The sequence below is a fragment of the Saccostrea echinata genome, unplaced genomic scaffold (assembly GCF_033153115.1).
Source record: "Saccostrea echinata isolate AGI-Se365-2 ecotype Australia unplaced genomic scaffold, CSIRO_AGI_Sech_v1 ptg000009l, whole genome shotgun sequence".
In the NCBI taxonomy this organism is placed as follows: Eukaryota; Metazoa; Mollusca; class Bivalvia; order Ostreida; family Ostreidae; genus Saccostrea; species Saccostrea echinata.
The window spans coordinates 34,384,968-34,400,302 of record NW_026889758.1 but is presented as its reverse complement, the minus strand read 5'-3'; the positions used below and the strand labels follow the sequence as shown (position 1 = coordinate 34,400,302).

Sequence of the window (15,335 nt, the reverse complement as noted above, 5' to 3'; positions counted from 1 at the left end):
TGAAAAAATGTAAAATTTCTCGACCGGATACAGCCAATAACATACTTTGTTCTTTCATAGCAAAAGCTGAAAGGCTTCCTGAGATAACGTCCAGAAACGAAAGTCTTACAAACAGATAGATAGAGAGACGGACGGACAAACCCAAATTAATATTCCCCACTTTCAGTGACAGCGGGGAACTAAAACAGTACAAACTGATAGCACAGAATAACATAAAGGTGGAATTGATTGGGAAATTACAGATTTTCAAGATAATAATATTTTGGTAGTTAGGGGTTGTGGAGTAAGGTAATGCAGATGTACGTTAATCATGTACTTCTATTAAGTGCCTATGGTACCGCTACAGTCTTGAATGCAGCCCATGTGACCCAAGGTAAGCAGAGATTTTTAACCAAGATTGAAATATAAAAAAAAAACAATGTGCACTGACAGTTGCATTAAAGTCCGACAAATCTTTTTTTTTTTTATTTGATTGTTGAATTAAACACTACTAACTTATGAATAAAATAGTAATATTTTTCAATTTCATGATTCATTTAAGTTTTGAGGGCTGGTTTTTTTTTTTATTTCTAACTGTCACATTTTATGATAAATTCCATATCGTGTCCCAGTCTTACTATCCATTGAATGTTTTTTTTTTTTACTCTCTGCAGGCAAATACATGAAATTTAATAAATAGATGACAAGCCTTATTTTTTTTTCTTTAAATGATGCTATAGCATTCCTTGAAACACTCTATAGTTTCATTTACTATACTATATAATAGTTAATGGCTAGAGAACTTTTCAGGTGGATCTGCTGGACAGTTTTTTGACCACCCAGCCTCTTTAATACACAACTTTAACTTTCAATCATCATAGATTTACAAATATAAGTGCACCCTGTGTTAAGTATATGTGACATATTGGAGGGAAATCTGACTACATTTAAGAGTGTCATATTTAATGATGAAGCAAATCAGAAAAACAGTTGAGATGACAGTTGATTCCATTGAAGGCCAAGCCCGCAGCAAACAAAAAGACCCCCCCCCCCCCTGGAGAAACCTGAGCTGTCTAAAAAAAAGGGGGGATTGGTGGGTGGGCAACTTCCCAAAATAACAAAATTATCTGAAGTATATATAAGGAGCATAGGGCTCTTACTTGTAGGAGCAGACCTTACAGCAACAAAAAAGAGAAGGTGCAACCAGTATCTAAAGAAAAATTTACTATAAGTAGCAAAACACTATACTCAGAAAAAAGTGGGGGGGGGGGGGCATGGCCTCCCTCCCCCGCGTTTATAGGCCTGCATTCAACAGACGTAATCGTTTGCGTACACTTGATGGGTTGAATTACTTTGTTTGCCCTTCAGTTCCCAAACTTTTTGCATGTATTAATTTTCTTCTTTTACTTTGGAAATTTAGAAAATGATTGTTTCAGAAAAACTACAAATAAATATGCATCACGAATGTGTCACATGATCATTGTTTACCGTGTGTTACTATGTATAATGCTTTGCACATGCATCATTTCATTCATATATAGTTTGCGTAGGTGTCATACAGTGAGTATGGGATTCGTATAGGTGTGTTTGACTGGTTTTTCCAGTCCATGTGCATGGCTGGCATGAATTTTACTAACTTGCGCATGCAACCATACTTGTATTATTTCTTAATCATTTGATGACAACCCTCTGAATATTACAGACATTACGAGGGATATTCTCATGTAACCATATCCTTAATAAATAAGGATTTAAATTCCGTCTACATTATAAGATATTTGAATTAAACAATGTTATATTTTCAATAAATTAATGTATAAATTTTAAATAATTTGATATAATCTTCATTTTTTTCATATTTATTGTAGATCACTATGATATAGTTGATACCTCGTCAAGAACTTAAGGTAGTCCGATCCTCAGGTTCTGAAAATCAGCTTTTCAGTAATTGAAAATGCTCACAAAAAGTCTCTGATTTCACATAGTAACGCGAATTTACCTATATATTTTCAGGAAATGCGAATAAAAACACCAGCTATGCATTTTCTAATTGAAAATTGATCAACAAATATAATTTATGATAGAAAAATATAGGTATCCAGGTATTTGGAGAAAATTGCATCTTTTTTATGCTTGTACAGTATTTTAGTTCCTCTTTTTACTTCAATTGTCATATAATACATGTACATAGTGCAAAAAGCTTGTGCTATCATTGGTAGACATCACATATCACATCTTATTTCATATCATGCTAATAAGCAGTGGTATCTAATACTAGACTGAAGGAAATTCGATTTCTCTAAAAATGAATTCATTTTTTTCTTTTATGGGACACAAATGTCAAACTTTTTACAAGACCGTTTCTAGGACTTCAAAGAACCTTGAATCATATTAAGATGCATAAAATGAAAATTGTTGCACGAAAAAATCTCAATTTCAAGCTTCATTTTGAGACTTTTTAAATAAAATAATAAAAATAAGAGTTATCCTTCCTGACTGAGGATCGGATATCCTTAAGTAAAATTGTTAATGAGTTTTATGCCTCTTGGTCATTTCTTTTTTTATAAGGAATAATAATATTTTTCACCTGTCTAGGATTTAATCTGGAAAAACAGATAGGTGTTATGTGTGAAACCGTAATATGGAGGGAAAGAAATGAGACACACATTCCATGGTTTGTGACAATGTTTTTATTATACCCCCGTAATCAGATATTCAGGGGCATATATTTTTTGGTTGGTCTGTCTGTCTGCAAAAACTTAAACCTCCATCATATTTCATGTGTATTCTTATGACAAGATCTTTAGGTACCAACATTATTTTACCTTAATATGACATTAAAGTTTGACCAATGTTTAAAAAACTTTAATCTTCAAAATGGCCATACTTTTTTAATGGTTAATGCCAGCATTCTCATAATTCACGTGTGTATTTCTTGTGACAATTGAGACCTTTCTTTGCATACCATCATGTTTGACCTACTTTTGAAAAATTTTAATGATGACCATGAGCTGCCATTCATCAATGTTTCACAAACACATCTTGTTTTTTTTATGCATTGTCAAATGATTGACCTCAAGTTTGTAAAACGCCCTATTAGAGTGATTTGTGTTGATAAAAAAAAAATACTGATAGTATTCACCTTCCCCCTCCATACACTCTTTAATTACAAGCAAAACATGGAAAAAATTGCAAGATTTATTTTGTATGATTTTATGAAATGTAAAATTGATACTTTTGAGTGTTGTGAAACAAATTGTTTACAATTAAATTCTCTTGAACATTACACAAAGTAAAATTAATTTTTAAATTGGAAAAGCTAAAAAAAAAAAAAAAAGCTCTTCCAGGTATAAAGTCACAAGCATTTTTTTTTTAATAAGTACAAACTACAACAGTGCTTATACATGTATTACAAATTAAGACAATTACATGCACAAGAATTGACATTATATGTACTTTTAATCTTGACCTTGTTCAAATGACCTTGCTTTAGAATACTGATACACAATCTAAGAAGCAATCAATAGATCACGTAAGACCTAAGAACTTCTGTAAATTACAGGTTAATTGTGTCCTGGACAAGATTTTAAATCTCCTCTGGTTAGGAACTATTATGGTGCCTTTTGAGCTTTACAATACAATATACCTGCCTTTATAATGCCCAAAACAGAATTCTGTACTTTTAATCCCTGTGACCTTGAATTTATGAAATGACTTTACTTTAGGGTCTGACACACTTTATTTGCAATCTGTATCTCAATTTTTTTTTTTAATTTCTTCAAAGATATAGAATGGATATGTGGGAAGACATCAGTGATTCCTAGATACCTTAAACTTTGTTTGCACAGGATATAATAATACATTTACAAATGATACAAAACAGACATAAAAACACTAAAAAAAATGTGTCAAGGGTAAAAATGCCTTGAAGTTTACCGGGTAAATAACAAATAAACTTAACAAAATATTTTAAAATTTGATTCATACACATGGAATGTTACACACTGTACCTGTAATGTTTTACATTCGGACAACAAGTATTCCGAAAATTGAGGCTAGCAAAATAATGAAGATTTGAATGCATTTATATACAAGACCTGCTAACTCATGCCATTTACTAGGTATATTGTACAAAAATATTGAATAAATTATGAAAGTTGGTTTGATTTCATTTGCTGCATCAATGATATAACAAATTCATATATATGAAAATATAAAAATAAATCGGTAACAATATCTCTATAGACAATAAGTTTATAAGTTTTGATTGCTTGAAAAAAAGTAGGTCTATATAATATATATATATATATATATATATATATATATATATATATATATGCCTCAAGTAAAGAAAAAAAAGTGTTTCTCAAAGTAAACTATACTCTCAAAATTCAAATCGACCACAAGGCTGTTATTGATTTATACAACAAGTTCCTCCTTCTCTTCAAATTCTCGCAATTTTTCCAAAATATCTTTCCTAGGAATTCTTTCTAAATCCATTTTGAGCTGGCCAAAGGTGTAATTCTGGAAATTCTGGGAATTTTGAATCAGTTCCAGGAAAGGACTTTCAATCACTCTCTTCTGCCATTTTTGTTTGATGGTGTAAATCATTCCAAAGTTCCAGCCATGAAGATGAGCTAGCCGCTCCCAGTTCAAGCTGCTTCCAGCGAAGTCCAGTTGTGACTGGATGTACTCTATGACAATGTGACTCAGATCCATTAAGGGAAGGTGATCATAATTACCACATGCATCAGAGGCTCCAGCAGCTAAAAGTAAAACAGGCAGTACCTTTCCTTAGTCCTCAAATAAAGGAGTTTAAAATTGGACCTAACATATTAACAATGATTAATTTGAAAATGTTTCTAGGCAATTTATGCATAATTGCAATAATGCCAAATGGTCAACAATCACAATAGGTCATTTGAGAGACAAAGATGACTTAATAATCTGGATAAATACTCTAATAATAGAATTGAAAGTAGACAAGAAACCAACCACAATCATTGCCATATATTTTGTTATATGGTTTTGCTGGCATTCCTGATGAAGCTCCACCAAAAGAATGCTACAACAATAAAATCAACATTATATCACTTTAAGACATATATTTCATAGGTTAGAAACTAAAGGTACTGTGACAAGCTCACAAAATAATTACCCCGCCACAATTTCTTTAAAGTGCCCATTCAAATTTTGTAAATTTGACCTTGAGCTTGTCAAAAAGACCTTGGTTAAAAAATGACACATCCTTTGGTCATTAGTAATCTTTCAATGAAATATGGATATGCAATGTTTCTCCATTAGAAAATTATAGACCTGTTATAAATTTTACATATTTTATACCATTGACCTTGAGTTTGCCAGAATGACCTTAGGTCAAGATCATGACACATCCTTGGGTCATAACAATTTGTACAATTTATGAGTTTCAAATGATTCTCCATTACAGAGTTATAGCCTGGACAAGAATTTTATTCTTTTCTGCCAGTGACCTTGCATTTGCCAGAATGGCTTTGTAATGGAGGATCATTGGGTCAAGGGTCAAGGTCAGGACACACCCTCGAATCATAAGCAATCTCTCTATAGAGAATGACCTTTTAATGATTCTCCATTTCAAAGTTATAGCCTGGACATGATTTGTATAGTTTTTTTGCCAGTGACCTTGAAATTGCCATAATGACCTTGGGTCAAGGACAGAATACACCCTCGGATCATAAGCAATCTCTGTATCAAGTATGAACTTCCAATGATTCTCCATTACAAAGTTAAAGCCCCGAAAAGAATTTTAAACTTTTTCTGCCGGTGACCTTGAACTTGCTGGAATGACCTTTGGTCAAGGTCAAAACACACCCTAAGATCATAAGCAATCTCTGTACAGAGTTTGAGCTTCCAGTGATCCTCCATTACAAAGTCAAGGTTATAACATGGACAAAATTTTATACTTTTTCCTGCCAGTAACCTTAAGCTTGCTGAAATGACCTTGGGTCAAGGTCAGGACACACCCTTGGATGACAAGCAATCCCTGTAACAAGTCTGAGCTTCCAGTGATTCTCCATTACAAAGTTATGGTCAGGATAAAAATATTATACTTTTTTTAGCCAGGGATCTTGAACTTGCCAGAATGACCTTGGGTTAATGACTTGACACACCCTTTGGTGATAAGCAATCCCTGTACCAAGTATGAGCTTCCAGTGTTTCTCCATAATAAAGTTATTGCCTGGACAAGATTGCACAGACAGATGGATGGGTGGACAGACAAGGTGATATCCCCCGTATAATTAATTAGGCCTGCTATCAAGGGAATGGCTATATATATATATTGCTATAAAATTCTGACCCAAACTCCACTATCGGACCACTTTAAAATTTTGGCAATCAGTGTACTTATTAATTCTAGTGACCACCCAATCTTAATAAAGTCTGGTTTCATTGAGAACTGTTCCAATGGGACTAACTTACAACTCTAACCCCCCCCCCCCCCCCCATTCCAATACAGGCAACTAAAGAAGGGACATATTTTATCTTAGAGTTAAATATGAAATTATGACCTTCCATAGTGAGGTCCTTGTGTTAAAATATTAATGATTCCTAATACTCCTTCATATACGATTTTTTTGTCTTTTAGAATTCTACATTTCAACAATCTTCAGAATTTGACACTTCTTAAACATTTGACCTTGACTTGTCTTAATGACCTTTGTTCAGGGTCAAATTTAATCTTCCAAACTTATTCCACTTCAGTATGTTCCTATCATAATTTTTTAAACTTTCCCTGCTTCAAAGCTGGCCAAAACTTATATGTGACCCTGACCCAAATAAGCTGAGTTCACATCAGGACAAACCAACCAGTCGCAAGCAATCTTTGACTCAAGTATAAACATCTTCCTCCACTTCAAAGTTGTTATTAGAATGATAATTTTATACTTCTCTACCTTGTGACCTTGAACTAATCCAAACGACCTTGGTAAATGGTCAAGACACACTTCAGACCAAAAGCTACCTTAAGTTCAAGTATGGACTTCTTAAATTTCGAAGTTTCAAAGTTATGTCTAGATACAACTTTTACTCTATTTAATCACAGGAGTAATATGTGTACAATGAAACCTTTAAAAAAAAAGACCTTAATACTCTTTTGAATATCAACAAATCAGTCTGAAGATATACCAGGTGCAAAGGATTTATTATTTATTTACCAAGTCTGAAAATTCAAATTAAATAGTTTTAGAGATAATCTGTAAAGACAGACGGAAAGACACATGGGCATGATTCCATTATAACCTCCCCCCTCCCTTCAAAATAAAACTTTGTTTTTGAGTGTATAACAAGTAATTGTTAAAATATACATTGACAGTCTCATCCCCTACTTACTGGATTCTGTAGAGTGGGACAAGAGCCTGAGTTCTGTCCTTGCCTCTGGAAAGATCTGGAGTTTAATGAATGGCTTTGGAAACTTTTACTTTGGGTATTCTGAAAGCTCCCTGGAATTGCTGATAATGGTGGACAAGGGACCTTTGTGTTATCTGTTAAAAATATTAAACATTACAATTATTTACAGGGATGGCAATCGAATACAGAATTTCCAATCATCAGTTAACTGCAAGATGTTCAGGCTGATTAATCAGTTAGTCATAGAAAAAATTCTTGACAAATTTTTTCATGTAATCTCTATTCAAATAAACAAGAGGCCAAAGGGCCTTAAGCATTACCTGAGTATAATACAACCCTGTAAAGGATCCATAGAAGTATAAAGCAAAATTAACTTAAAGAAGAAGCTATGTTGCCGAAGAATTTCAAACATAGGTAATCAGAGATTACAGAGCTCACCTCAAAGGATGTTGTGTTTAAGTAAGGCAAAGTCCCACACTAAACTAATAATCTAGTAGTATGCATGATCCCGGGCCTGTTTATAAAGTTCTTACACTATTCAACAAAATGAGCAAAGTCTACAACCCAATAATGCACAGTGTCATGAGGAAAGGTCAAGGTGACAAGATTTTGACACAGTTGACCTCCTTCTGCCAATATGTATTTCTCCAGTACTGAATAGTTCCAAAATGTCGATATAAATAAATTTAGCATTAATAAATGGAAACCTGAAGTCAAAGTCCATGTCATAAATTCTGGAATGCTCTCACTGATGCATCTTATAAGCTACATGATGGAATTCGTCAAAGTTCTTTAGACAGTGAAAAACAACACTGAGGAAAAGTGAAGTCATAGTCACTGGGAAAGACAAGGTCAGATTCCATAGTAATTTTTTTGAAAGTTTCTCTGAAATTTGACTGAATTTAATATCAGAATTGTGAGGTCAAGGCCATATGAAATTGCAAGGTCACAAAATACATGTATTACAACATTAAAATGTCCCAACCAAAATGAATTTGTGTATGAAGCTTGATGAAAATGTCTGTAGCACTTTCTTTGAAATGGAGTTAAATAGAAAAATAGTAGAAGAAAGATATGCTTAACACTACATGTCCTTGTCAAATACATAGTAGGGGCAAAGTGTGTTAATACAGAATAGTTAATAAAGATTTTGAAAAGACCTGATCAAACAAGAATATTTTTTTTAATTGTGTGTAATACTTCTAAATGTTTTACCTGTGTTTGATTGCTGAGTTCCATTTGAGTTTACAGGTATATTTCTCTGGAATGTTGGGACTGGGGAATGTCTCATTCTTTGATCTAAATCCAAAATTTCACGTCTAAACTCTGGTTGACCAAAGTTATTGGTAGGCTGTTGTTGCATGTAATTCAACCTTGAAGGGGAACTTTGATGTCTGGGTATGGCATCTCTTTGCAGGTGTGACTCAGAACCCTTTTCAAGGTTGGAAGTATGAATTGGATAAGCTTGCTGTGTCATTTTAAGGTCAGGTACTGAATGCTCTAGAGCAGGAGGGAACAAGTTGGAACTGTCAAGAGTTCCATTTGTACTCGAAAAAGAGTTTTGCCTGATGGGAATATCTATGAAAGGCACATCTTGGCTACATTCACGACATAATGAATAGGAAAATGTCATTGCCTCTGGACCAGAGGAATTTGGAATACTGAAACAAAGTGGGACTGATGTTGGTGATGCCAGGCCAGTTTGATGAGGAACAATGCTGAATAACCTGACATTATCTTTGGTTTGGTTACATTTCTGACAGCGAATTGAGCAGTATGCTTGCTGATAGGAAGTGGCATAACTCAGCTGAGAATCTTGTTCAGTAACCCCTTGGCAGGATTCAGTATACATTGCTCTGTCTCTGCCCAACTCTCTCTCTGCCATATTGCAAGACTCTTGCATTGGGACTGACAGATTGGAATAAGACAATATTTGGGAGTTTTCTGTAAAGGTGGAACTGGGACTAGGTGTTGGGAGCTGACTTGGAGCCTGTAGACTTTGTGTAGATTGAGGCTGATTCACTAAACCCTCTTGCCTAGGGCTTTCTCTCACCATAAAAACATTCGGAAGTGGACTACTCCCAACATGCAAATCATGATGACCATCACTCTGGCTAGAAGGGACTAATTTGGTTTCTACATTGTTACCATCCACAGGTTGGGTAATCTCTCTACTGCTCTGCTTTACCTTCAGCTTTGTTACGCAAGGCACTGAATGGAACTTTTGATTATTGTCGTTTGATACTGCTGAGCACTGCATGCCGGGTATTTGGAGACAAGCATTTTGTCCTCTTCTTTTGAAGTCATCTGTTGCAAATTTCTCAGGAAGAGAAGATGGAGATCTATCTTTTTGTAGAGAATCTCTGTTTCCTGGAATATTGGCTTGTCCTCCATCTTTAGTTGGTAAAACTACCTGTAATTTGCTGCTTAACTTTTCCACCATTAAATTTGCATCTTCTGTGAATTAAAATCAAGGTACTGCCTCATAATGATATACATTTGAATGAATTTCATAAGGACATATTCTCCTTATAAAATCCTACAGATGGCTCTGTTGCTTTGCTTGTACCTGTTTTTGGGAAATCCTCAGCTATTCTGACTGTTCCATCCTTCCCACTGCTGGACAGGGATGACCCACAGTCATCATAATCAAAGGATTTCATACTATCTCGGAAGGAATTGTGGGATTCCTGGGGATCACAGGATGAATCTTTGGCAACAAAAATAAACTCCAAAATTTATATTAAACAATCTTTATCTATAACACATTTTATTCCCAAAAAAAAGAAGAATCTTTGTGCTCCAGATTTCATATTTAAGATTAAACCTTTGTTTTCCTCATTGCCTAAACAACGCAACTCACTTGTTTCTCTGGCATAGTTGTCTCTGAATATGGAGTCTTTGTTTACTGGATTCCATTCATTGCTGCTGAGTTTGTTGGCTGCCATATCTAATGATGTTCCTGCTGGGGAGGATATGCCTCCATTGATTTCTTGGAAATAACAATAAAGTCAGATTTTTAGTGATTTAAAACATGCTCCTCTGATCATCACATATATTACTTCACTTCACAAAAGATGGATTAATAGATATTGTACAGTAGGATACAGAGCTTATATGGCAAAAACTTGCAGGAATTTGAAGTGAGGACTTGGTTTGTTAAGCAGAGAAAAAATGCTTTGTTGATGTCATAAAGCACAGTAATTTTAATGTACCATCTGATTCTGTAGGTTTGCGGTTCACCAGAGAAAGATCCCATATCTGTGTGGCAATCTGGGATACGTTGTCCATGGTTAGATCATGTAGAGTACATGGCTGGTCTTCAGTGATGTCATCTAAGAAATCTTGAATTTCTTTTTCTTTGATTTCATACTTAATAAGCACAACCCTACCAGATTTGATACGATCTACAAAAATTGTAATATAAATATGATTAACTGAGCCATGTTTTCTTCAGAAATTTCATTTTTGAAGATTTGACCTAATGATGCTTTGTGGCAAGTTTAAAATTGTGGTTTTTAAAGAGACCAGAAGTCTCTGATGAGACTGTAGCTCTACTGGTCTGTTTGTATAACAAAAGAAAAGTAGCACTTGGATTTGAAACATTGCAACATGCAACAATAAATAGAATTATGTATCTTAATGTAGTCTACTTTTGTGACAAGTTATATTGAAATCAAATGAAAACTAGAAGTAGTAGCGTTTTGAAAGTATTTCACGGAAATTTCTATTTTTAGTAACCATGACAACACCATTCACCCAAATAAAAAAAACCCAGAAATACATATTATGTATCGTAGTGTATTCTAACTGTGTGCCAAATTAGATTGAAATCAGACCAAAATTGTAGGAGGAGTAACGTTTTAAAGGAATTTCAAAGAAATTTCTATTTTAAGTAACCATGGCAACACTGTTCATCGAATTCAAAAACCAATGCAATAAATTATGTATCTTAGTATAGTCTTCTTGTATGCCAAATTATATTAGAAGCAGACTTAAACTGTAGCAGGAGTAGTGTTTTAAAGGAATTTCACAGAAATTTCTATTTTTAGTAACCATGGCAACACCGTCCATTGAATTCAAAAACTGATGCAAAAAATTATGTATCTTAGTGTAGTCTACTTGTGTGCCAAGTTATATTGAAATCGGACTAAAACTGTAGGACGAGTAGCGTTTTAAAGGAATTTCACAGAAATTTCTATTTTTAGTAACCATGGCAACACCGTCCATCGAAATCAAAAACCGATGCACTAAATTGTGTATCTTAGTGTAGTCTACTTGTGTGCCAAGTTATATTGAAATCGGACCAAAACTGTAGGAGGAGTAGCGTTTTAAAGGAATTTCACAGAAATTTCTATTTTAAGTAACCATGGCAACACCGTCCATCGAAATCAAAAACTGATGCACTAAATTATGTATCTTAGTGTAGTCTACTTGTGTGCCAAGTTATATTGAAATCGGACTAAAACTGTAGGACGAGTAGCGTTTTAAAGGAATTTCACAGAAATTTCTATTTTTAGTAACCATGGCAACACCGTCCATCGAAATCAAAAACCGATGCACTAAATTGTGTATCTTAGTGTAGTCTACTTGTGTGCCAAGTTATATTGAAATCGGACCAAAACTGTAGGAGGAGTAGCGTTTTAAGGGAATTTCACAGAAATTTCTATTTTTAGTAACCATGGCAACACCGTCCATCGAAATCAAAAACCGATGCACTAAATTATGTATCTTAGTGTAGTCTACTTGTGTGCCAAGTTATATTGAAATCGGACCAAAACTGTAGGAGGAGTAGCGTTTTGAAAAATTGTTTACAGACAGACGGACAGACAGACAGACGGACGGACGACGGACACCTTACTATCGCATAAGCTCTTCTGGTCTCTGACCAGTAGAGCTAATAAAAATGTAAAAATTTAATGACAATTTAAGACAACAGACAGACAATGTACAAACTCTGATCAAATAAGCTCAGTTGAAATTTTCTGGTTCAGGTAAAAATTGATATTACCTGGTAGGTATATATAAGAATATCATACTTAAATTAATAATTTTTAATTCAGTCCCAGGGTTTTATTGAGGGTAATACGACAGATTTGGTCTACCTCTTATTTTGTTCAACAGCCTTCTGGATTTCTTGTCATCTAGAATTTCGTGAAGTGTCTGGTCCAGCACCGCGATAATTATAGCACTCTCGTCATTCAGAGTCTGGGCCACTCTCTGACTGTCTTCTGGCCCTATAAATATTAAAAGTAAAAAACGAGTCCATATTTGTAAAACATGATGACAATTTATCCTGTACACTTAAGAAAATTATACCTTCAATTAACCACAACTTTAAAATCTGAATATAGTTCTAAACAGACAGGCAATCAAACATACAATAGGTTCATAAGTTCAAAACTTCAACCCTGGCCTAAAAATAAATTACTGTGGCAATTACTTAAAAAAATTACTACATATAAGTTAAGTACCTGTGAGACATTCTTCTCTAAATGCTCTACAGGTGTGATACTTTTCCTCAAATTTATTCTTTATCTTGTCAACCTGATTCTTCACTGCTTCATCTTTTGATAATAAAACCACTAAAATAAAATAAAACAATGTATAGTTAACACTTCTAAATCTTCACTACAGGGGGTTACATTTCATGAGGGCTTTTCAAATGTCATTTCTATCATTTGGGTGAATTTTTTTTAACTTCATTTGGGGGAATTTTAATATTTCATCCAGGCAAAATATTTTGCATGTTCATGTTATAAATAAACATACAACTACATAAAACACCTAGAGTATAATGTTCTCCTTTTATTAAAACCTCAAACATATCAGCTAGTGGTTATAGTATGAGTACTTTCTAATGAATCTACATCAAAGCACATGGGTAGAGAAAGAGTTTGAGCCTTAATGAACTGGAAGTGAACTACAGATTGAAGTTTAACGTCACATGCAATACATGTATTATGGAAGGAATTGCTAAAAAAATACCCAGCCAAAACTTATATCTTAAATTGTAAGCAGTATTCATCAATAGTGTTCAGTTATGTACTCAGCTAAAATGAAATTATTTTCTCTCCTCACTCTCCTTCTCCTCCCCCTGCCCTCCCCAATATATATATATATATATATATATATATATATATATATATATATATATATATATATATATATATATATATATATATATATATATATATATAAAAGCTGCCCTATGAAATCATAATCCATCCAAATGAAAAGTATTGCACCACACGTATAATTTTTTCAATTATTTTAATCAACCAAGTTAAACTGATATATAACTCTGATCAACATGAGTAAATGTTCAAAAGAATCTGCATTGGTAAGTTAGTTATGCAGTTCATCTGTTTCAGATATGAAAGGAACAGAGAAGGTGAATATGGTGTTGTTGTAAGAGGATGGGATGTGGTAATGGTGGTGGGAAAGGGGGGGGGGGGGGGTTAGAATAAGATACAAGTAAGAATTATCAAACTCTGTTTGAATTGTTTGAAAAAAGTTGATTGCTTACACCAGAATGTTTTGAGTTTTGATTCTGAAGAAATTGAAATAAAAATACTTTACAATATTAAAACTAGAGCTTTCCTAATGGGAATACTCCCCTTCCTTCCACTGGCACTATCAGGGCAGGAGTAAATGATACATTGTACTCAAAACTGTAATTTTAAAGAACTTTACCTTGCCACATTATGTGGCCTTTGCATTTGCCATATGTAATATATTTAAGGTCATGACACTAGCTTCCAATAATAATAAAGCTGCTAGCATACAAGTACCAGTATACCGTTATTCTTTGTCATTTTTGATCTTCTGCAATATTTTCATCACAATTTTATGATTATTAAGAATTTTTACTCTTGATCGATTCTCAATCTTACTAAAAGTTGCTCAAATGACCTAGCCTGGCTAAAAATAGGAAATTGTCATCAAAACTTGTGGCCTGTATAAGAATTTACAATTTTGATCCTTGTGACTTTGACCAAATGACCAAGAATTAATTAGGGTCATGACACACCTTCAGGTCATATGCAACCTTTTGTGTCAAGTATATAATTTTCTAATTTTTTTCCAATGAAAAGTTATATATTACATGGACAAAAAGTGGCTCAGATAGACAGATGAAACCGAATTGGCAGACATATGGTAATCCCTTTGTACCCCAAACTTTGTTTTAAGTTACTGAGGTTATAATAATACCTAATGAAATTTCCCAAGTTTAAAATGATCGACATATATTGATGTTGACCTAGATTCACTCTCATATATTTTAATTTAAAATTATAAAGAGTTAGAGTTATTATTACATGGTTATGTGACTAATATTATAATTATTCATGGTGCAAATAGTTAATTACTGTAGTTGACAAGGATATATCAGTGTAGTAGCATATGGTGTCCATTATTCATTTTGTTTGAACCATTGACAAATTCTTTGTTTGGATTCTCTTTGAAAAATAGAAACTTGGACCTTTAAGATGCATGGGACTTAAAATTTTAGTAACTTGTCTTTTTTTTTTCACTTACTCACTTAATATTACATCAATGAATTCAATGCAGTTTCACTTCCCCCCAAAAATTGAATTGTTACAAATCAGAAATGCTTGATTATCTAAAAAAAAAAATGCTGCGCAATTCAAACGGCAAACACTGAAACTGTTGTAGGCCTAATTGTACTTACCTCTCTCCATCACTCATCTGCAGTATGCAAGATGACACGTGACAGCGAATATAAGACAGCAAGTAATGACCAATGATTGTTTTTGTAAATTAAAGACAGTTTGTGTTGACATTTGCAAAAAATGTCAAAAAAGAACTTTTTTGTTTATCTTCCTGGTTTGGGAATTCCCAATTTTTCTTTTATAAAATCGGGCTTGGAATGCAATATTTAGAACTCTTTTTTTCTTGAAGGACAGTTTAGTGTATGCCAACATTTCAGATTTTTCTCTTCAACT

The 15,335-nt window shown here is 33.7% G+C and overlaps 1 protein-coding gene across 1 annotated transcript; it reads right to left on the bottom strand.

Annotated features, from left to right (window-relative positions):
- Positions 1-4,308: 4,308 nt before the first annotated feature.
- Positions 4,309-15,186, bottom strand: LOC133182263 (uncharacterized). Its single transcript, XM_061317040.1, has 10 exons — positions 15,062-15,186; positions 12,840-12,950; positions 12,471-12,602; positions 10,581-10,772; positions 10,229-10,357; positions 9,935-10,075; positions 8,581-9,822; positions 7,348-7,499; positions 4,975-5,044; positions 4,309-4,745 (listed from the first exon to the last, which is right to left on the bottom strand). The coding sequence occupies exons 1-10, from the start codon at positions 15,069-15,071 to the stop codon at positions 4,399-4,401; spliced, it is 2,526 nt and encodes an 841-aa protein (XP_061173024.1). The 5' UTR covers positions 15,072-15,186; the 3' UTR covers positions 4,309-4,398.
- Between the last annotated feature and the right edge of the window lie 149 nt (positions 15,187-15,335).

Bases quoted from the DNA above. Each gene is read 5' to 3' on its own strand.
- LOC133182263 (XM_061317040.1), bottom strand. The intron at 12,603-12,839 runs GTACTTAACTTA...TAATATTTATAG, and splicing joins TAGAGAAGAATGTCTCACAG to GGCCAGAAGACAGTCAGAGA. The intron at 9,823-9,934 runs GTACAAGCAAAG...TTTAATTCACAG, and splicing joins TGAGGATTTCCCAAAAACAG to AAGATGCAAATTTAATGGTG.